General features: G+C 37.1%; 1 protein-coding gene across 1 annotated transcript in view; it reads left to right on the forward strand.

Annotated features, from left to right (window-relative positions):
- LOC149012611 (helicase-like transcription factor CHR28) overlaps nt 1-20,981 on the forward strand; it is a 39,166-nt gene extending 18,185 nt beyond the window's left edge. The window contains exons 8-11 of the mRNA XM_089159861.1: nt 2,259-2,480; nt 14,854-15,435; nt 16,133-16,342; nt 19,512-20,981. Coding sequence (XP_089015987.1) covers nt 2,259-2,480; nt 14,854-15,435; nt 16,133-16,342; nt 19,512-19,616 — 1,119 coding nt within the window. The 3' untranslated portion in view covers nt 19,617-20,981. The remainder of the gene's footprint in view (nt 1-2,258; nt 2,481-14,853; nt 15,436-16,132; nt 16,343-19,511) is intronic.
- Nucleotides 20,982-22,499: the final 1,518 nt, after the last annotated feature.

The raw sequence follows: 22,499 nt of genomic DNA on the forward strand, positions 1-22,499 counted from the left end.
AAATATATTAAGCTAAAGCCTATATATCATATATACAAAAAATAAAAATACATAATTTTAAAAAATAATTATTAAAATAAAAAAAATGAAAAAATGGTAGCAAATAATAAAAAGATAAGTTTTAACAAAACACAATCATAGATCATAGTCTTAGGCTAAACATATATTAATTTCAAGGCAATACAAGATCATTTAAGGCATGAACAAAACAAAAATAAAAAAAGGGGAAGTTTGGAACTGTTGGGTGTGGCTCATGCTTCACATTCTATTGTTGCCGGAGTTTCCTTTGTAGCTGTTGTGGCTTAAGAGGTGTTTGGAGGCAAAAAAAATGAGCAAAAGTGGTGTTTAAAGGCAAAGGAGTAGGGGAAATTAGGTGAAAATGGGATAGAAATCAACAAAAATTAAGGAAAAACAAGTTGGAATGCTGAAATGTCGAAATTTTGGTTGAAATGGTCGAAATCTCTGAAATTTCGGTCGAAATTTGACACTTTTCCAAAATAATTGGAATTTCGTTTCGTTTTTTAAAAATGCAGACATTTTGACCAAAATTTCGACAATTTCGGTCGAATTTTCTTCTATGGTTGACACTCACTTGAACAGATGGTTTAACTTGTCGATATTGGTAGCCTGTTCCATTCCCTCAAGGTCACAAGACTCAATGGATGAGAACTTTCAAAGCCTTCTGCCTAGCCATTAGTTTGTACGAGAGGTCAAGTGTTTTATTCTGAAGTGAGTTGACAAGAATGTGATTTGGATGGGATTCTGTGATCTCTTAAGCATCTGGAGTCTCCTAATGGAAAAAGAGAGCAGAGTGTTTAACAAATTTCAAGGGCAGTCAAGGATTATGATAGAAATTAGTCTTCTGTTATTTTCAGATGTAAAGGGATGCTTTATAAACTAATGTAGTTGAAGCTTTATTAGTCTTTTATTATTGTTTTTAGGATTGTCTGCCTAGTTGGTTTCCCGCCATAGTTCAAGTTTGGCCGAGATTTCTTGTCGCCCTAGTTTCCTGCCATAGTTCAATTTCAGCCAAGATTTATTGTCACCGAAATCTCGGTTTTAGAAAAAAACTAGGGGTATAAATGGATAACCGAAATCCACTCCCGAATTCGCATCCGCATCCGTTTAGCAGTATCCGAATCCGTCCGGTTACTAATAGGATGAGAATATGGTATGCCCCTTTCTTACCAATTATTATCCGGCCGATTAAATTATCCGATTAAGTTAGTTGTTTGGATTTATTTTTCTATTTTTATAATTTTTTACTTCAGATATGTGACAGTTTTCTAAATTTTCTACTAAGTTAACTACCGAAGTTGCTAAATTCTTAAATTTCAAACCTAGCCTCACAAACAAAATGGTAGATGTCAACAGGTAGTCGAAAACTTGTATTAAATTTGTATTCAAGCCCATTTAGAAGAATCTACTTAAGAAATAATTCTCCCATTATCATCTGAATCTGACTGAATCCGTCCCAAAACTGATAGGATATTATTTGAATCTGTCCAAATATAATAGGATGCGGATATGGTATTACTACTATCCGATCCAAATCTGATCTGTTTACACCCCTAGAAAAAATTGAGACGAGTTGTTAAGGGAATTCGACTGAGAAGGGCCATTTCGGACAATTTCCTAGAAAAAATTGAGACGAGTTGTTAAGGGAATTCGACTGAGAAGGGCCATTTCGGACAATTTCCTTAACGAGTTAGAGGTTTTGACCAAGATTTGCAAGTTTCATAGATCTCTTCTCGATCGTCTCTAAAGTTTCGACAGGTTTGAGCTTCCAAACTGATTTTTGACTTCAAACCTCTATTCTTCACTCAAATCCCTCCACTCTTTTGTTATTCTTCCTCCCATTTGTTGGATCAAGGTGGATTGAAGCTCATTTGAAGATATGTGTATTGTTCCTTAAATCTTGAGTTTTTGATAGTTGACCCATCAATACATGTTAGTTTTTGTTCAAGTTAATATATGATTAGTTTAGGAGTATGATCTAAGAATTAAGTTTTTTTGAGTCGTCCCAGTATATTTTTAGTATTCTGCTTTAAAAAAGATTTCCCTACAATGTATTATGAAAAAGAAAATACTATTTATACATGATAGATGACATTGAATCTATTATATTGCTTGTGGACACTTGAACAATCAGATATTAGTATCTGACCCCCCTCATTTTCATGAGATATGTATTAATTATTAAAGAAATTTCCTTGTCTGTAGTCAGTCCATGAAACAACAAGAGTATTATTTTTCAGGAATATGCAGCTGCTGGCACAGTGAATCAGAATTATGCAAATATTCTGTTAATGCTCTTGCGTCTCCGCCAAGCTTGTGATCATCCTCTCCTTGTGAAAGAATATCGCTCAGATCCTGTTGGAAAAGCTTCCTTAGAGATGGCAAGGAAGCTCCCCAAGGATGTGCTGGTCAATTTATTAAATCTCTTGGAAGCTTCTTTGGCAATTTGTGGTGTATGCGGGGTATGTTCTATTACTTATATTTATTTATAGGATCTCGCAATTTTTGTCTGCTAATACTATTTTATTCATATTTGTATTTTAACTCTTATAAAAGTTGATATGGCCATTTGCTTGTATTGTATATGTAAATAAATGATTTGAAATTGGCTACTTTCTAATGATCTAGGATTCTAATGCCCAAGGTGTTGATTGTTTTTTACGGCAGAAAACCAGAGAACTTTTGACCTCATTCGGGGATATTTTTCTTTGAACTTTGTGTAGATGATTCTCAATAAAACAATGTCTTACTTGCTTGCTAGGCATTTTTTTTATTAATGGGATTGTCATTGGAACCTTGAGTTAATTAATTGTTGCTATTCAAGCACTTGTGATTCGGACGATTACACCATTCACTAAGGCACCAATTTTTGAACATATATACGGAGAATTCGATGTCCGAAGTAAAAGAAGTACTAAGGAGGATGAAACTAGGCAAGACACAAGGTCCTAATGAAATTCCAATAGAAGTATGGAAGAGCTTAGGAACCTACGGGCTAGTTTGGTTGACTAAGTTGTTTAATAAGATAATAAGCACAATGAAAATGCCAGATGAATGAAGGAGTACCATTGTGGTTCCAATTTACAAAAATAAAGGAGATATTCAAACCTGTAATTAAACTAATGAGCCATACTATGAAATTATGGGAGAGAGTAATTAAAACTCGTTTGAGACACTTAATCACAATTTTGGAGAACCAATTGGATTTATGTTGGGAAGATCTATAATGGAGGCTATTTAACTAATTAGGAGACTTATGGAAAGGTATAGAGAGTGTAGGAAAGACCTTCATATGGGATTTATTCACCTAGAAAAAGCTTGTGATAAAGTTCCTAGAGCTTTAATTTGGCGAGTACTAGAGAAAAGAAGTATTGTAAGTAAATATGTGGACATAATTAAGGATATGTATGATGGTTTAGTGACACGTGTAAGAGTTGTGGGGGGATAAAAGTAATGAATTCTCAGTTACAGTTGACTACATCAATGATCAACCTTAAGCACATATTTATTTGCACTTGTAATGGATGAATTAACCGATGACATTCAAGACGAGGTCCCTTGATGTATGTTTTTTACTAATGATATTGCGTTGATAGATGAGACTCAAGTAGGGATTAATACCAAGTTAGAATCATGAAGAGTAACTTTAGAATCAAGAGGCTATAAATTAAGTAGAACGAAGATAAAATATTTAGTTTGTCACTTTATTCATGATCGGGCAGACGATGAGGTGGTGAAACTTGATGATAAGGAGATTCCTCAGAGCGTTTGTTTTAGGTACCTAGGTTCAATCATAAATAAAAGAGGTGATATTGAGGATGATGTTTTCCAAAGAATTAAAATAGGGTGGATGAAGGGGAGAGGTGCGTTCGGGGTCTTGTGTGATCGATGTATTCCATTAAAGTTTAAAGGAAATTTCTATAGGACCGTCGTTCGACCAGCTATGATGTATAGTTCAGAGTGTTGGGCTGTTAAAAAGAATCACATAAATAAACTCAGTGTAGCAGAAATGAGGATGCTAAGATGGATGAGTGGCAAAACTAGGAAGGATAAGATAAGGAATGGTCATATTAGAATTGGTTTGGGAGTTGCTCCCATAAATGACAAGCTTTGAGAAAGTCATTTGAGTTGGCACGACCGCGTTCAACGGAGACCTGTAAATGCCCCTATATGGAGAAGTGATATAATCCAGATTGAAGGAATTAGAAGAGTTAGGGCCAGACCTAAGATAATCTTAAGAGAAGTGGTGAGAAAGGATATGCATAGCTTAAGCCTTGTATCTAGCATGGCCTCAAACAAAACTGATTGGAAGGCAAGAATCCATGTAGCCAACCCCATTTAGTTGGGACAAGGCTTATTGTTGTTGTTGTTGTTGTTGTTGTTGTTGTTGTTGTTGTATATTCAGAGTTTAAAAGAGCTTGGATTGTAATCTAGTTGAAGTTTTAATGTGGCTGTTCCACTGCTTATGAAAGAACACCAGCTGGTATATTCACCCAGCCAAATTGATATTAAACCTTTCAAAATTTATTATCAGAAAAAGTTAAGTTTTGTTGTGTTGTGTTGAACCATTATTGTCAAGGTCACCCAAGGTGGTGAGGGGTGCTTTAGCACTTCGCGACAAGGTGCCCTGCCTAGGTGCTTAAAGGCGCGCCAATGTTATTTTCTGTTTTCCTATTCTCTTAACTGTTAACAAGGGTTTGACTGAATGGTCAGGGAAGGCTGGAAGGGTAACATAAATGTATAAATCAACCCTCCGGTGCACATGTAGTCCAAGATCACATGGCACCTAGGGAGAAGCAATTTCAATAAAAAGCCTTCCGGTGCACTTCCCAAGGGGAGCACATGACCTTCCAGGTCAAATACTATATAAGCTACTATTTCACCTAAAGGTTAGAACTGTTAGGGAAGGGCAACATAACTGTATACACTAACACTAATATTATTCAATATGCTACATTATATACCATACATCACCAAATAACATTATCAAGCCACATTAAGTTGTAAAAAATGCACATAAATCCACCATCTTAGGTCATAAAAAATCATGATTAAGTCGCATTCAATATCAAGCCACATCAAGTCTTCAAATAGCAACATCAATCCACCACCTCAAGTCATCAAAAATCAGCATTAATCCACATTGTTATAAAAAGAAATCAATATAAAGCTACATAAAGTCATCAAGACTCAACGTAGAACTGGAAAACAGAAGAACTAAAGAAGCAGACAGTTGGAGGTTTAAAACAGACAAAACAATAAAACATACATTTGGTTTATACCATTCTTGAAATTGGTCATTGTCTTGGTATACCTAGTCTCAAATTTAGTTTATATTGTTCTTTGTTTATATGATCTTATCTGTAAGTATCTAAGGCTCTCTTTGGTGCAGTTTAAATTTATGATTGTTTGACCTACAAGCATAAATAGATATATTTGATATGTTGATGACTCTTGTCTCATTAAAATAAATTGATTTAAGCATAGATTCATAAGTAGATTGAGGGCTTATTTATTACTATAGACTGTTAATTTTTGTTTATATAGGTACCATTAATGAACATGTCCAGTATTACTATTTAAGTAGGGGTAAAATAGTAAATAGCAAAACTATTAAAAACTTTGTTTTCTCTCTCCAACCTTCACATTACTCCAATGTCCACTTTAACAATATTTTAGGTATATCAAAAGTCAAAACTTGCCCAAACTTGCCCAAACCAATAGAAGGAAGCCAAAACCAATTCTAAAGCCGACATATATTTTACAAGGTAAACCACAACCAACTCAAAACCAAACTGATGATACATAATATATTATCATCCAATGGTGCCCAACTTTTTTCTTGTTATGTAATATATATTATGTCTAATAGTAACCAAATGAAAATTGATTATTGATAAATAGGTCATAAACATAAATATAAATTATGCCAAAGAGAGCCTAAATTGCTCTAAATTTAGAGAAATGGTTCTTTCTCAAGAAGCTGCATGAGACATTTTATATTAGGTGAAGCACAAAACCAGCTATGAATCAAAGTCATGATTGCTTAAATCTATTTATATTGAATGAATTATGTTCTTATGAAAGCCTATTGATGTGCACAAATGCTTTCAAAGTTGCATGAATATTAATTTTCTATCAAAACAAATGAATATTTTACTGCACTTTTAGCTTTTAGCATTGTTTTACCATATTAAGGTTTATGGAATTTTTAGATTGGGGAAAAAATCCCCCATTAGAAAGTTCAAAATTTCAACTATTGTTAAAAATCCAGTTTTAGTTCCTAAAAAAAAAGGGGGGGGGGGGGGGCGTGGCTCGTTACAGAACAACAACAAGTCTTGTCCCAACTAAATGGGGCCGGCTACATGGATTCTTGCCTTCCAATTAAATTTGTTTAAGGCCATATTAGTTGTAACGCCTAACCTATGCATATCCTTTTTCACCACTTCTCTTAGGGTCATCTTAGGTTTGCCCCTCACTCGTCTAATTCCTTCAATATGGATTAAATCACTTAATCATACAGGGGCATTTACAAGCCTCCATTGAACATGACATGCCACCTCACACGACATTCTCGTCGCTTATCTCTTACCGGAGCTACTCCTTCACTAGCTCTTGTATGATTAAGATTTTTTTTTTGGAGGGGGGGTGTGTGTGGCTCTTATCCTTTTGAAAATTTGTTTTTATAGGATTCAAAGAAAGGGAGGGGGGGGGGGCATTCACTTATTTATGATTAATATCTTAAGTGAATGAATATAATGTGAGGACGCCAGTTCGTTGGTCAAGATATCTATCACTTTCTCTCCTTGTTCTCATGAATGGTATCTAGAGGTATCTAGATTGAAGTTTCTCCTTGATGAGGTGCCGGTCAACTTCAATATGTTTGGGTAGTTGGGTTGAATTGGACTGTTTGCTATACTGATAGCTACTTTATTGTCATAATACAATCTCCTTATGCTCAAACTCCAATTCTCGGATCAACTTTTTCAGGCACAATGGTTCACACTTCTCATGAGCTACACTTAATCTCTACTGCTTCACTGAATCTATTGATTGTTTCTTGCTTCTCTAGGTTTCTAGAATCCCGTCAACAAAGTTGTAATTTCATAAATTTGGTATTGGTTTCGTGACTAATTCACCTCAATCTACATTAATTTCTGCCTCATCTTTAGTTAGATATCATAAGATATTTCTAAAAAATTTGGTTAGATACCTTGGCTTGCCTTGATACCTTAATTCCTGAGTAGTATTCCAAGGTACCCAGCTCGTGTATCTAAACTGTTAGGTTCAAATATCTTGATTTTTCTCAATTCCTGCTCATCATTAAATGTTACCTCCATTTTATTAACATATACAATTAAGTGTTGTCAGTTTACTTTTTCCCTTTTAGTGAATGAGATGTGATGTATCCATATTTTGCCATGCTTGTTCAAATCGATCAAACCAAGCTTGTGGTAATTTTAGAATCATGGTGACTTCTGGAGACAACATACCTTGCCCTCAGCTTTGTGAGATTTGAATCTTGAGGTAGTTTGCAAATGCAACTCTTCTTTTAGATTGCTTTGTAGGAAGGCATTTTTTTGCATCAACTTAATGTAGGGAGGCCATTCTTGACTTGCAAGTGCAGACAATAAGAACTCTTATAGAATTCAACTAGGCTACACATGCAAAATGTTTTATGGTAATCAGCCCTATACGGCTAACCATGACCCATTGCCACTACTTTTGATAATCAACCCCCATAGTTAATCATATCCCTTTGGCCCTCATCCTATGCTTTACATACCTAAGAAGTGATACTCCTCCCTGTCCTTCTGAGTATATATTTGTTGAAAGACCTGGGTGGTTTGGTTTAGTTAGTATTTTCCTTTTCTGTAATTTCCTTATTGGGAGTTGATTTTCTAGGATTTTATTTTTCTTGTAACATTCGCACACTGGGAAGATTTCTTTTGTTTTGTATTCTAAGTTTACTGTTTAAATAAAGCTCTTGCTATGTCCTTTAGACACAAGTCAGAATTCTTCTAATTGGTATCAAAGCCATCTCTTATCCATCATTGAGCACTGGTTGAAAACATTCACATTACAACAAGCACCAACCTCTTTTCATCCTTTCACTCAATCACAAAGCATAAGAGAAAATAAAAGAAAAAAGAGGAGAAGAAAAAACTTCGTCGCCTACAACCAAAAACATCCTTGAAACACCCAACCTCCATCTTCAAACCCATCGCAATGGGACTAAATACTTGGTTGGAGCATTTCCTTCTTACCTTGCGGACCATGGCATAATACGCTAAATTGGTTGCGTCGACACTCCACCTCAAATGCGGTTGCCAAACGCAAGAATAGACATCTTTTTAAGGTAGCACATTCTCTTATGTTTACTATGCGTGTGCCTCCTCATTTTTGGGGTGATGCGGTTCTTACTGTAGCGTATCTGATCAACCAAATGCCGAGTCTTAAACCAGTGCTGCTCCTTTGAGGTTCTTTTATTGATAGTGGCCTTTACAGTACCACCTAAGGTTTTTGGTTGTGTTGTGTTTGTCTGAAACCACCACGTTTATGGTAAGTTGGACCCTCGTGGGTTAAGGTGCATTTTTTTGGGTTATCTTCCTACACTGAAGGGGTTCAACTGTTATCATCCTGGTTCTCGTCGTTTCTCTGTCTCTATGAATGTTGTGTTTCAGGAACAGGTTCCTTTTTTACCTTATACACCTCTTCAGGGGTGAGTATTAATGAAGATTTCCAGTGTTGATTATTTCTTTTGAGGTTCCTTTAGATGATCCTCCTTTCAATATTTCTCCTAAGATTCATGCAAATGATCCTCCTTTGGGAGTGATTGGATAGAAACATTTGGTGGATGATGTGTAGGGGGAGCCTAGACCTCTGAAGACCTATCAAACAAAGCAGCAAGTGACCCCAAGCCGATTGGAAGCTTCAGTTCCTAGTCCTGAAGAATCTGTTCCTCTAAATAAGCTTGTCTCTTACCTTTCTTTTGATTTTGCTTTGAACTTACCAATTGCATTAAGAAAGCATCCACGGACTTGCATCAAACATCCTATTTCCAATTATGTTTCATATAAGTCCTTATCCCCAGAATTTCAAAGTTTTACTTTCTCCTTGTCCTTTACTTTTGTTCTGAACTTGGCAATAAGCTTTATCTCACTCAAACTGGGAGGAAGCTATGGATGAGGAAATGTGAGCTTTGGAGAAAAACAAAACATGGGAATTGGTGACTTTGCCGGCAGCAAAGTGGACTATTGGGTGCAAATGGGACTATTGAGAGGTACAACTGTATAAGATAACAATGGTGGCCAAAAGCTTTACTCAGACTTATAGCGTTGACTACTAGGAGATATTTTTTGTTGTTGCCAAGATGAACACAGTTCGGACTATTCTTTCATATGCAGTGAATAAAGGGTTAAGTCTACAACAATTAGATGTGCAACTCCAAGAAGAGGTGTGCATGGATGTGCCACCTGGGTATTCTACTACTAAGACTCATGAGAAAGTGTGCAAGTTGAGGGGGGCATTGTATGGGCTGAAGCATTCTCCAAGAGCATGGTTCAGAAGTTTCGATAAGGCCATGATCTCTAATGACTATAAGCAGAGCAATGCAGACCACACTTTGTTCATCAAGAGAGATGGTTCCCACACTACTGTGCTTTTAGTATATGTAGAGGAGAGTGTGATCACAGGTAGTAGCGAGGATGATATTTCAACATTGAAAACCTTTTTGGGAATGAATTTGAGATCAAAGATATGGGAAGATCAGATGTTTCCTAAGGCTAGAGTTGGCATATTTTGCCAGTGGTATATCTCTCTTTCCGATGAAGTATACTTTGGATCCTCTTGAGGAAACTAGGATGCTAGGGTGTAAGCATGCTAAAACTCCTATTTGAGCCTGACCTACACTTAAAGGCAAAAGAGGGAGAACCAGTTGACAAGACGAGGTATCAGAAGTTGGTAGGAAAGTTGATCTGTTTGTCTCATACTAGGCCAGACATCACATTTGCATTCAGTCTTGTTAGGCAGTATATGCATGATCCCTTCTCCTTTCACTTGGACACAGTGTATCGTATCTTGAGGGTACTTAAAAGCCAATCTTGGAAAAGGGACTTTTGTTTCAGCTCATGGATATTGAAGATTGAGGCATATACAGATGCAGACTAAGCAAGATGTCTAGATGACAGGAGGTCTACCTCTAGATACTGTGTGTATGTGTGAGGTAACTTAGTGAATTGAAGAAGAAACAAGCTGTGGCTGCAAGATCCAGTGTCAAGGCCGAATTTAGGGCAATTGCTCAGGGAATTTGTGAGGTACTATGGCTGAAAGGGTTGCTTTAGGAAATTGGGTCAGATTTGAAGGTTTCTATATAGTTTTACTCAGATAGTAAGTCAGCAATCACCATAGTCCACAATTCAGTACAACCTAATAGGATCAAGCATGTGGAGATTAACAGATATGTCATCAAAGAGAAGATTGAGGCTAGGTTGATTTGTATCACTTTTGTTACTTCAGACAAATAGTGGGTTGATGTGCTTACAAAGAGCTTGAGTACCAAGGTGTTTAGTAGTATCATTGGCAAGTTGGGCATGGTAAATATCTATGCTCCAACTTAAGGGTGGAGTGTTGAAAGCCTGGGTAATTTGGTTAGATTTAGTTAGTACTTTCCTTGTCTATTATTTCCTTATTGGGAGTAGATTTACTAGGATTTTATTTTTCTTGTAAAATTCCCACACTGGGAAGAGTTGATTTGTTTTGTATTTGGTAAGTTTTCTATTTAAATAGAGCTCCTGCTATGTCCTTCAGTCACAGATCAGGATTCTCCAATTCTTCCAACAATATTCCTATTGTTTTTTGAAAGGAAATGACGGTTTGTACTGATATAGAGAGTTTTTCTCCAAAGATGCTCACTATCGTATAGGTGTTGACTGTGTAGTTGCTCTTCCTCCATCCCCTCCCAAGAATGCTACCGAAGCCATGTCTGGCATAAAGTGGACGAGAGATATGAGTGAGGAAATGATGGCCTGGAAAAGAACTGTTCTTGAAAACTTGATGATCTTTTAATGAGGAGAGTTATAGTTGGATCCAAGGTAAAAATTTCGATCGAAATGAACATTTCGACCTTGGAAAAGGTCGAAATTTGGAAAAGGTCGAAATTTCGGGTTCGAGGTTTCGGTCGAAATTTCGACCGAAACTGAATACTTTTTTCCTAATTCTTGAAAACTCAATTTCGAGCCTCAAATGCACTCAAATTGATTTGGATTTTTGCATACTAGCTATTTTAAGCATAATAAACACTATAAAACTACTTGTTTACTAAAAAACTACTGAAAATTTAACATCCAACATTCCAAGTATATAGTACATTAGTACATGAATCAGAGAAGAAGCTGGAATGTTATTACTTACAAGTCTATTCTATTCAAGCCTCAAGGTCTCCCTCTTCCGTCGGCACCCCATACAAATGACAATATAACTCCCATGATGTTTGCCCCCGCCCCATATAGTTTTGGACATAGTCAAGAACTGCACCTCTGTATGTGGCCTGATCCACATGCATAAGATTCCCTAACGGTGGGAAGTTGTGAATCTCCAAAGGAACTGGTGGTGGTGGGCCTTGTGGTTGTGGAATAGTGTGGAAGATCTGCTCAACAAATGAAAGAGCACCCTGCCCCTGGCTCTCAGGAGAAGGATAAGGATACTGATAAGGTCGCAGTGGCTGACTTCGATAATCGACAGTGGGAGGGACACCATAAGCTCCATAGGCCGCTCCATAACCATAAGGCTCCAGTCGTGGCTGACTGGCCTGACCCTAAATCTGATGGCCAGGAGGGACACCATATGGTCCATAAGGACCATAACCATAAGTCGACTCGGTAGAACCAATACTCTCCACAGCAGTATCATATGAGGACCTCGCAGGCCTATGCCATCCGGATCCTCTGGAGGTGGAGTCTCTAGCATCATCAATGCTCATCGATCTCATAGATCCCACCAAGCTCTCGGCATCGGATGGACGGTAGGACCCATATGATGGCGTGTCATCTATGCTCTAGCCATGCTGTCTCCCCTTCCCCTAACTCGAATATGTAGAGGAAACATTTTTGCCTCGAGATGCAGCTCCAGTATGGTTTGAATCATGTGTCGCGTGGGTGAACTGAATGGGATGAAAGCAAGAGAAATCAACAAAAATTTCAAAATGAGGTTGAAATGCAGAGGGCGATATCGCTCGAAATGTCAAAAATGACTCGATTTTGGGTATTTTATAACCTGTGGAAGTGTCGTTTCGGCCCGATATGGTATCGGGCCAAAATATCGACTCGTATCGACCGAAATTCCGAAGAAACGATATGGATACATTTCGTGCCTACTACTACATTTCGTTTCGATTGGATTTTTGCAGGCATTTCAATCGAAATTTCGATCGAATTTTCTTCCATTACTTGGATCTAGATGGGTATGCTCAATCAAGTAATAATCAAATGGTACTGTTGAGAGATATAACGGCAGATGTTGGCCAAACGATATAATCAAATGTGCGGATTTGACTATCTAGCAAAATTTACTCCTGTGGGTAAACACAACTCTATAAGGGCCCTTTTATCATTGGCAACCAATAGAAACTAGCCATTTGACCAACCAGATGTGAAAAAAATGCTTTTCTCTGTAGGGAATTGGAAGAGGACTGTCACTATATATGCAAACCAACCAACCCCCCCCAAAAAAAAAAGTATATCTTGTGAAGAATTTCTATATGACATTCACTAGTCTCTAAAACTTGGTTTTAAAGGTGTAGACAAGCTATTTTAAAGTTTGGATACACTTAGTGTCAGGTGGATCATAATTGATTTACCCAAGCAGGCGGTGGTTCCATCACATCTCTCATTGGGCCTGTGGATGATATTGTGGCAACTAAAAATGACCAGAAGGAGATCATAGAAAAGCAAAAAAAATAAATAAAGGAACTCAAGTCTTAGCCCATTGGTTTGAGATTAGGACTTTTGTTCCTTGCAATATTTCTTCGTTATTGAAGTATCTTGGTCAGAAAAGAGGACAAATATTTTTTGAAGGAAGTTTGTGTTGGATCTGTCAAAGGAACAGAAATGTGGGTTTAACACACAAGCTTATATATTGAGCAGAGATTAGTTAGAAAGCTTTTCTACTCTGAATCATTCAGATATCAGTTATGTTTGAGATACTGAATCAGTTCATGCATGGTCCCCAGGTGTGGGCATTGGATCGTGTTTGTCTTTTCCGTTGGCACTTGAAGTCTACCGCAAGAAAGGATCATTATATGCTATGCACATTTTGAGAACTAAAAGCTATACTGATCCTGATTGGGTAGGCTTCGTTTCTGACACAAGGTCTATATTTGGCTATTGCACATTTATGGGTTATAACCTGGTCAGATGAGCAAAAAACTGTCAGTCATGGTTGGATCAATTTTAACTGCAGAATTTTGGGTGCTGGTTCATGGAGTATGCAAACTCCTATGTTTGAGAAGGTTGCCAGTTTGATATTGAGACCTAAGTTGCTAGACTGTGAATTTGTGATGACAATGTTGCTATAATTACAGCTTAACCCCATGTAACATGACCTGTAAGCACATTGAGGTGGATCTACATTTTGCTTGGGAGAAAATTGATGCTGGATAAATTTGCACTGCTTTCGTGAATACAGGCAACCAGTTGGGTGATATCTTCACTAAGGGGACGTTCTCTGATTCTCTCACTAATCCAATGTCCTCCTGTAGCTGAGACCTGAGAATGTATGGCATTTGTTATCCGACCTGAGGGGGAGTATTTTTGTTTATGTAACAAGTGTACTTTGTTATTCTTGGTTTGTGTTTTTACCTTTTACATCCCTAGGCTGCCTTGTTTGCTTTCTTCCTCCTCCTCGTATCCTCTCCTCTTCTCTCTCTCCTTTCCTTCTGTCACATTGGTCCCTTCCATCCTTTTCAACTCTTCTATAGAATCCTTATTTTACTTATCCTGATCTAGAGTAAAAAGTGAGCTCTTTGATGGGACAGTTACGAAGAATAGATGACTCAGCAAACTATTGGTAACTGCCTCAAATATTTATATATAGTTTTACATATCAAGCTTAATCATTGATTTGGATGATGAATAAATATTTATATCTAGTTTTTAATGCTTTGACGAATATTTCTTGGATCAGATTGATCAAAGTCATCTGATCTATCTGAGTCTCTACTTACATTTTTTGGTTGGACCTACTAAGGTGTAGGTCCTGACCATCTAAAAGTTTGACATGTTGCACATTATGACTTCCCAGGCCTGAAAATTTCCACTATTAGAGAAGACTCATCGTCAACTCTTGTAATTATTCTCCATCTATACATTGCAGCTAACTTTTGCCTCCCATCTGAAGAAAATTCCTGCTGAGGAAGTTTGCACCATTCTGTGCGTGTTGTCTTTGTTTTATTTTGTGGCTATAGCTTACTGGTCACCAGTGCCTGTAGCAATTGCTCTCTCAGAGTTTTCTGGATGTGAGCATAAATAAATTGATTACATTAGCAGATAATTATCAAAGATTTCAGTTACTGTTTTGTTTTCCCTGAAAATATAGGTCTGTGCCATAACTTTTAGACCTTAGTTTCTCTTTTTTTGAAGAATTTTATTTCAATTTTCCAGAAGTGAATTTCTTTCTGCTGTTAACCATCTCTGTGGACTGTCTTCCCAACTAAATCTCGTATTTGGAGTTGTTTTGCTGGACCGTTCACATCATGAAAAACAAATAAAAAATAAAAAAATAGCTGCTATAGATTGTGTAGCTTGCTCTCTGATTCTTTTAATACTTGGTTATTTTCAGGACCCACCTGAAGATGCTGTTGTTACTATGTGCAGCCATGTCTTTTGCTACCAGTGTGTATCTGAATGTTTAACAGGCGATGAAAACCAGTGTCCTGCAAATAAATGCAGAGAATCACTAGGTTCTAATATTGTGTTTTCTGGGAGAACTCTAAGAAGTTGTATTTTTAATGAGAAGGACAGAAATTCCATTTCTGTTGAGGTTGCTGAGAGATCTGTTACTCCACAGAGTGTGTACAGTTCTTCAAAAATTAAGGCTGCTATGCAAATTCTGCAGTCTCTTAATAAATCAAATAATCCAAGTTCAGAAAACAGTTCTCAGGGCTGCGGTGCAATCCCTTCTACTTTGCCAGCCACAGGCTCAGACTCTTGTTTCTCTGATGCTAGTGATGTACAATGTGTACACCCATGCCCTCAAATAGAAGGACGTGTAAAAGCTATTGTTTTCTCCCAGTGGACTAGCATGCTGGACTTACTTCAGATTGCATTGAATGAATCTTGTTTGCAGTATAGAAGACTTGATGGGACAATGTCCCTTCCATTAAGAGACAAGGCTGTCAAAGATTTCAGCACTGATCCAGAGGTTTGGCTCCTATCACACAAGTGTTGAAAATGTACTGTGATAGTTAATGGTTTTTATTTTTATTTATTATTATTATTATTATTATTATTATTATTATTATTATTATTATTATTATTATTATTTACTTATGTATGTATATATTTTGGTTTTTGGTTGGTTGATTTGTCAGTGAAAGAGTAGAAAGGGAAAAAAATATTTTTCAAAAAAATTTATGGTGTTTGTTTTCAAAGGACAAGACTATATATGGACTTCTCTGACTCCTTCAATCCTTATCCTCTCCTCTTATTTCCCTTAACCTTTTTTTTACTCAATGTGTATAAAAAGAAGTTGTGACGACTTTCTCCACTGTTTTAAGGTCTGTTTTTTCAGTCATTTTCCAAGCAAATTCATTAATTATCTTTTTTTCCTCGACGTCCTTTCGTTGGAGCTTGTGGGACTACCACTAGTTGGATATGAAATGTGTACCAAAAATTGATAAAAATGGGGACAAGAGAACGATGCATCAGCATGCATTTCCTCAGCAATTTTGGTGTTTTCGTCTGTATTTTCCCTGCATTTGACACCAATCTGTTAGCTGTTTACTGTGTTTGATGTACATGTTTCATATCTAGGGCTTGCTGCTTTACTTGGGAATAACAATGAAGGCCTTTTACACTTAACTTTCCTGATGTGGTCGTGGTCTTTGAATATTTCCCAGGTGACAGTTATGTTGATGTCACTGAAAGCAGGAAATCTAGGTCTGAATATGGTTGCTGCTTGTCATGTTCTTCTGCTTGATCTCTGGTGGAATCCAACAACTGAAGATCAGGCTGTTGATAGAGCACATAGAATTGGGCAGACTCGGCCTGTAACTGTTTCTCGGATAACGGTCAAAGATACTGTGGAAGATCGGATATTAGCTCTCCAGGTTTATTTAATTTCTCTTCCCCTACTTTTTGTTGGTTCCAGTTATGTTTTCACCATGGATTTTGTGTTGCCTATTATTTTTTTTAGTTGTGTTTTTGAGGAAGCTTTGAAATTTGTCATGTTTTGAGATACTTTAGGACACAATATAGATAAAGAACTGAAACTCGATTCCTCTTATTATTATTTGCTTGAAGAAATATCTGATAATTGAATGTTCATTAAGTATTGGATATTTTAAACCATTTTGGTTCAATGTGGGTATTTTAGTGATTGCACAACTGATTAGGTTGTGCCCCACTGTTGTTTTAGTGTACCAGTTTATGTGGTATTCTATTTCCTTTCATTTTCCTTGCAATAGAGTTTTAGTTTATTACAAGAAGAAATGCATTTTTGATACTGATTTGCATTGGGATCTTCACGTGTTGCCCTGGGTATTTACTTTTTGATCTTTTAGCTTTGAAAAGAGAATGCGCCTTGGGCTGCCAATTTCCTTTATGAGGCTAGTCAATTGACTCTGCCATTTAATCCAGTTACTTAGAAAAATTAACATCTCACAAACCGTTATTTAATTGCATCTTCAAATATGTTCCTGGACTGGACACTGGTTTATTATCTTGTTGTATTATATTTTATTGGGAAAACGGCCCCCATACTGATAACTAATAAAACCCGCTACAAAATACGGCCCCCTTCCTAAACGGGAAGTAGCCGTAAGTTTGAATATGTAATGTCCACTTAGTCCTTCATTAAAATTAAGAAATCCAAAGACGATACTACCCCATTTATAAAAACCAGATTAAATGTCAATTTTACCCTAACTTCATTTATTTTGACTTAAAAATATTGGTTCCACCTCACTAAACTAATTTTGAATTAAAGAAATTGGCAAAATTCAAACGATTTGGTTCCCACCCCCTCAGCAACGAGGGAAGGAAACCACAAAGGGGGGGGACAGTGCAATATTGGAAACGAACGAACAACCCCCAGGGAGTTAAACAACCGCACTAACCCACCATGACGAAACCACAAAATCTGCCGAGAAGGAAACGAGAGGGATAGCCAAATTTGAGTTGAATCATCTCCTCCTCTCGGTTTCTATTTTAATTTTATTCAATTATTATCTTTATTTGGTGATTTTTTAGAGTAAAACAGAATGATTATTTTCTCTACAATAATAAGGGTAACGAACTTGATAAAAGGGAAATAAGAAAGAGATAAGTAAAAGGGATTTTGGGATTTTTAAAAATATGGAAATGCCACATCATCAGTGAACTAACGGAACTTAACAGTAGGGGGGCATTAGTAATTATAGACAAAGTTAAAGGTTGGATTAGTAATTTTGCAAAATACAGGGATACATTAGTAATAAAATCAAAGTACAGGGGGGCAATAGTAATTATCCCTATTTTATTTATTTTTTTTTTTTTTTCAAATTTACCTCCTTGAGGAGGTGTTTGTTATTCCTAATACCAATGTATTATATTAATATAAGAGAAAGGAATCCATTCTTTCTTCCATACGATTCCACTATTTTCTCTTCTTTCTTTCCTTGCTTTCATCTCCTCTTCTCAGATCATAATATCTTCTCTCATCTCTTGAATCAATGTTTCCAGTATTTCTTACTTGGTATCAATGTTTGTTTGAGAGTCGAGCAAGCTTGTACATCCATTGTACCTGTCTTTGGAAACCTATAAGAGTAGGGGCTTCCAATGGAGAATGCATACCATGTACAAAAACACACTTGGAATATCTTATGGAGTTGTTCCATTAACTATAAGACCTAACTAAGAAGATTGGAGATTGTGAAGGCTGATTTGAAGAACAAAGAAGCCTTTACACAAGTACTCCCACCTCCTTTGAGTTCTTTCTTCATGTGAAGCAAACATTTGCAAGAATCCACCGGGTCTTAGGTTGACAGACTTCTTCAAGAAGCACCATTAGATTAGGTAATGGATCTTCAACAGGATTTATTGTCTTTAAAGTCACATGTTTATCTAAATTTCTAGACTCATTGCAGATTCAACACATGGGTTCTGATTGGACTCTAGGCATTGAGGCTTAATCTCTTAGATTCGTTGTCATCCTCTGCATTGAAAGGTTTGAATAAATTACAAGATAACCTTCTCTAGTAGGGTGGACAATGTGATCTATCCAGTTTCAGATTCTCAATTCATGTGCACTAATCATCTTGTATTTAGAGTTTTCACGATTTTTGTTTTGGTCGCGTGGAAAAATCAATTTCTTAGATCATATACATGTTGAGGACTCCCTTTTTTTGGGTCAATGTTGAGGGCTCCTTAAGTGTGGAAAAAGCTATGACTTGGTCCCTCATATGCAGGACACTACAACCAGGGTCTACAAATGGGCAAGGTTTTAGAGCTCAGAATCAGACCTAGGATCATACTCAATCAACTCATAGGCAATCAGCAATGCTTCCATTTCTCGACAAATTTTTAAGTTGTTTAGCTATTACCAGATAGTATCAGAACATGGTTTCTCCAGACCTGGTTTTGACTTGGTTAATCTTGGGTATGATCCTGACTTTTAAAAGCATGATAGCAGGAGGCTAAGTTGAGAAACTAAATGGGATATTATTTTAGCCCTTTACAGTTTTAGGATCAAGTTAAACTCTTAGGTGATGACCTTTTAATTTTGGTTTGGGCAGGCATGGTGTTGGTCGTATTGAGACCCATAGGTCCTATGAGATTTTGATGGTAAATGGCATCAGTGGACTCATACTAGAATGGATGAACTTGATTACTGGACAGTGGATAAGAAACTACTCTCTTCAATGGGTCTAGATGACATAATCGATGTTTACTTGATAACAGTAATGCTGACCCATCAAGGGTTGTTAGTGTAGAAAGCTGGGCTAGCGGGAGAATAAACCTCTTGCTAGATGGACTTCAGGTTGGATTGTAGCCACTTACCCAAGATATTCTATATGAATCCCCAGAAAGGTGAGATTGGTAGTTAAACTTTGGTCTCTTGGTTGGGACTCTGGGTGCCTATTGTGCTTCTATGAGTTAGGAACAATTGAGTGACAACAAATTGTGCAATTATATCTTGGTACTATTTTGTGTGAAGGATATTCACATATTTTTGTAATCATCTTTGGTATTTGGATTTTTTCACTAGTATTACTTATCTGCTACAACATTGATTTGCAGGAGGAGAAGAAAAAGATGGTTGCATCCGCTTTTGGAGAAGATCAAGCGGGTGGTTCAGCAACTCGGCTTACAGTGGAAGATTTGAGATATCTATTCATGGTCTGAAATTTAACTTCTCTTCTATGATCAGAGTTGTCAGGTATTCCTTGTGCTCCATTTCTTAAGGAATGACCGAGGAATCAAACCTAAAGTTGAATAATGAGATGAAACATATTCAAGTGAAGTTGTTGCTCATTTCTCATGCTGCATGCTTGTCACACAGGTGGGAATGATGCACAGCATATTTTTCAGTCTGACATATCTAGCTTAGGCTTAAAAGCCAGTATTTACTGTGCAGATGTAGTTAGACAACATATTGTAAATATCTGAATATACAAGCCCATGCTTGCTTTGTATGGCATAACAGTCAATGGTTTTGATAAAATTGTTTCCTAGAGGGATTTTTTGGATAGTAATTAAAATCAAATTATTAGCCCATCCTTACTCTTAATAGTTGGAAATCATCTTCCAAGAAAATTTAGGAAAGAAATTAAACCATTCCTGTGTTCTAAAATATAATTATACAAAAAATTGAGGTGCCACAGATCTGGCTTACATTATAGATCTAGTGCAGTTAGTTTGATGGGTCCAGTCTCATGGAGACATGGACCAAATCAAATATCAGATTGGAGAGCAGACATTGGCAGCTAACTAACCTATCCTGACGCAGGTCTGGTAAATACATTTAAGTTTCATAATATTTATATAATGCCAATGAAACTGTACATGTTAATGTTTACCATTTCACCAACTTCCCCATATTTTTCATATTATTTGAAAAAGATTAGAAAGAACCACAGTTGCAAGTTTGAAGCTTGTTCATGGGCACCAGAACCAATAAAGTACCACTTTGGATGTCCATTTTCAAACAATTTGTTACACGCCGAGGCTTGCACCTGAACAGTAGGGGTACCACTGGGAAGAGCTTGACTGTTGAACAAGGATTTCATTTTCAAAGGCAGTCATTTATCAGCCTAATTAGTATTAAGCTTTTACCGTAAACAGGATATAACAATATGTAAGTGCTCTGTTAACAATGTCCAATAGCCATTGTAATTTGTAAGAGTAAAGGGTTATAGATGCAACATTCTTCCCTCTTTTAATCAATGTTTTCAACTTGTCATTGAAGTGACAAGGCATGCCCTGACACACATTGGTGATTAATTTCCTGATGCATCAGGGTGGTGAGACCCAGAAAATTTGGGATATGTGAAAAATATCAGGAATATGGAAAAGAGTCTTGGAGTACTAACCTTGCCGAAATGCCATGGTGCCATGACAACAGTTTCTTATTCTTCACCTACTGTACCTTTCACCCTATTGATCTGATAGGGTTCTTCTGTATTTGCATCTAATTCTTCCAGAACTTCCTTTTGGTGATATTGCCTTTTGTTATGGAAAAGTTTCCAATTGTTTCACCCTTCTGATTCCCAATAGTTTTTTTTTGGATGAATAATTAATCAATTAAAGACAAGACAAATACAAAGAAGGATCCACAGGAAAAGGATCAAGGGGAAGAATGGATTTGGGAGTTGAGGCCCCAGGCAATAACAATGAGCCTGTTCCTTGGGGAGTCAACAACCGGGGGGGAGGGAAAAGCAGAAATTTTAGAGGATACATCAAAATAAATAGCATTCCAAATAGCATCAATGGATCGGGATTTAGAAGTCCAGCGCCGAAGGTTTCGCTCCCACCACAGATGGTGGACTGAGGCCCCAAAAACAAGCCTGCCTATTCGGTCACAAATAGAGGTACCTGAGAAGTTACTCAAAACCCAAGACCAGTCCCTAATGAACCCAAATGATCGACGACAGCGGGGCCAAATGAAGTTAAGGGCTTTTCTCCAAAGAGCACTGGAGAAAGGGCAAGAGAAAAACAAGTGTTCGATGTCCTCAGGGCTATTCCAGCAAAGAATGCAATTTAGGTTCACAGGGATGTGGCGGGTAGCAAGGAATGACTGGGTTGGTAAGGCAGTGTTTAGGGCTCTCCAAAGGGTAAGAGAGTGGCGAGGGATATGACCTTTGAACCAAACCAATGGGGGCCAAAGAGGGGAAGGGGAGGGAGAACGAAACAAATTCCAAGCGGACTGAGTGGTGAATATTTTGGAAGAAGAGGGGATCCAAATAACTCTATCGTGGGGAAAGGAAAGGATAGGGGGGAGAGAGTTCCAAACTTGCGTGAGACAATGGTGAGGGGGAAGGACCCAGGAACCACTAGAGATAAAATGTGAGAGGCGGGTATTTTTGGGAATGCGAGTCCCAATAGTTAATTGCTTATCTTAATGAATATTCTGAAAAACAAAAAATTCTGGTCTACCTTAACTTGGCTATAAGCTACTTTGTATACCATTTGTTTGGTTTGAAATTTTAGGTGATTTGCCCAAAACCCAGTTAACCGTCCAAATGCTCCGGCTCTGCTTAATCTTGTTCCTGTAAGATCTCTGAAAAAAGAAAGTCACTTTTCAGATATATTTGGAGTGATTCTATAGTAAAATATTAATGTATATTCATGCAGTAAATTCACCTTTCTGCAGTGAAAATAAAGAAAGCGGAAAAGGATTCATGTTCCACAATCCAGATTCTGCCATACTGGTACTATCTGAAATTTGGGATCTTTCTTACTTTTCACTGTGAAGTTATGAAATGTCATTGCATATGTAATTACGTATGTAACAAAGAAAAAGCATTAAGATGCAAAGTGGCCAAGCAGTGTGATGCAAATTGAGACTTGGAAGTTAGTCAATAATGAATTTCATGTGACGTTTTCCATTTTGAGTTAACACAGTCAGTCATCTATTTCTTGGTTCTATTTGAGTTTCTGGTGCTGGACTTTGTTCAGAAATAAATAAAATAATAATAACATTTTTAGGATAATATTAGTATTGGAAATTGTAGGCAAAATATTAAGTCATACAGCTGTGATGGGATTCACTTTTTGGAGGAGACAATT

Source organism: Hakea prostrata, chromosome 6, assembly GCF_041222555.1.
Source record: "Hakea prostrata isolate BN-2017 chromosome 6, UWA_Hpros_2, whole genome shotgun sequence".
NCBI lineage: Eukaryota > Viridiplantae > Streptophyta > Magnoliopsida > Proteales > Proteaceae > Hakea > Hakea prostrata.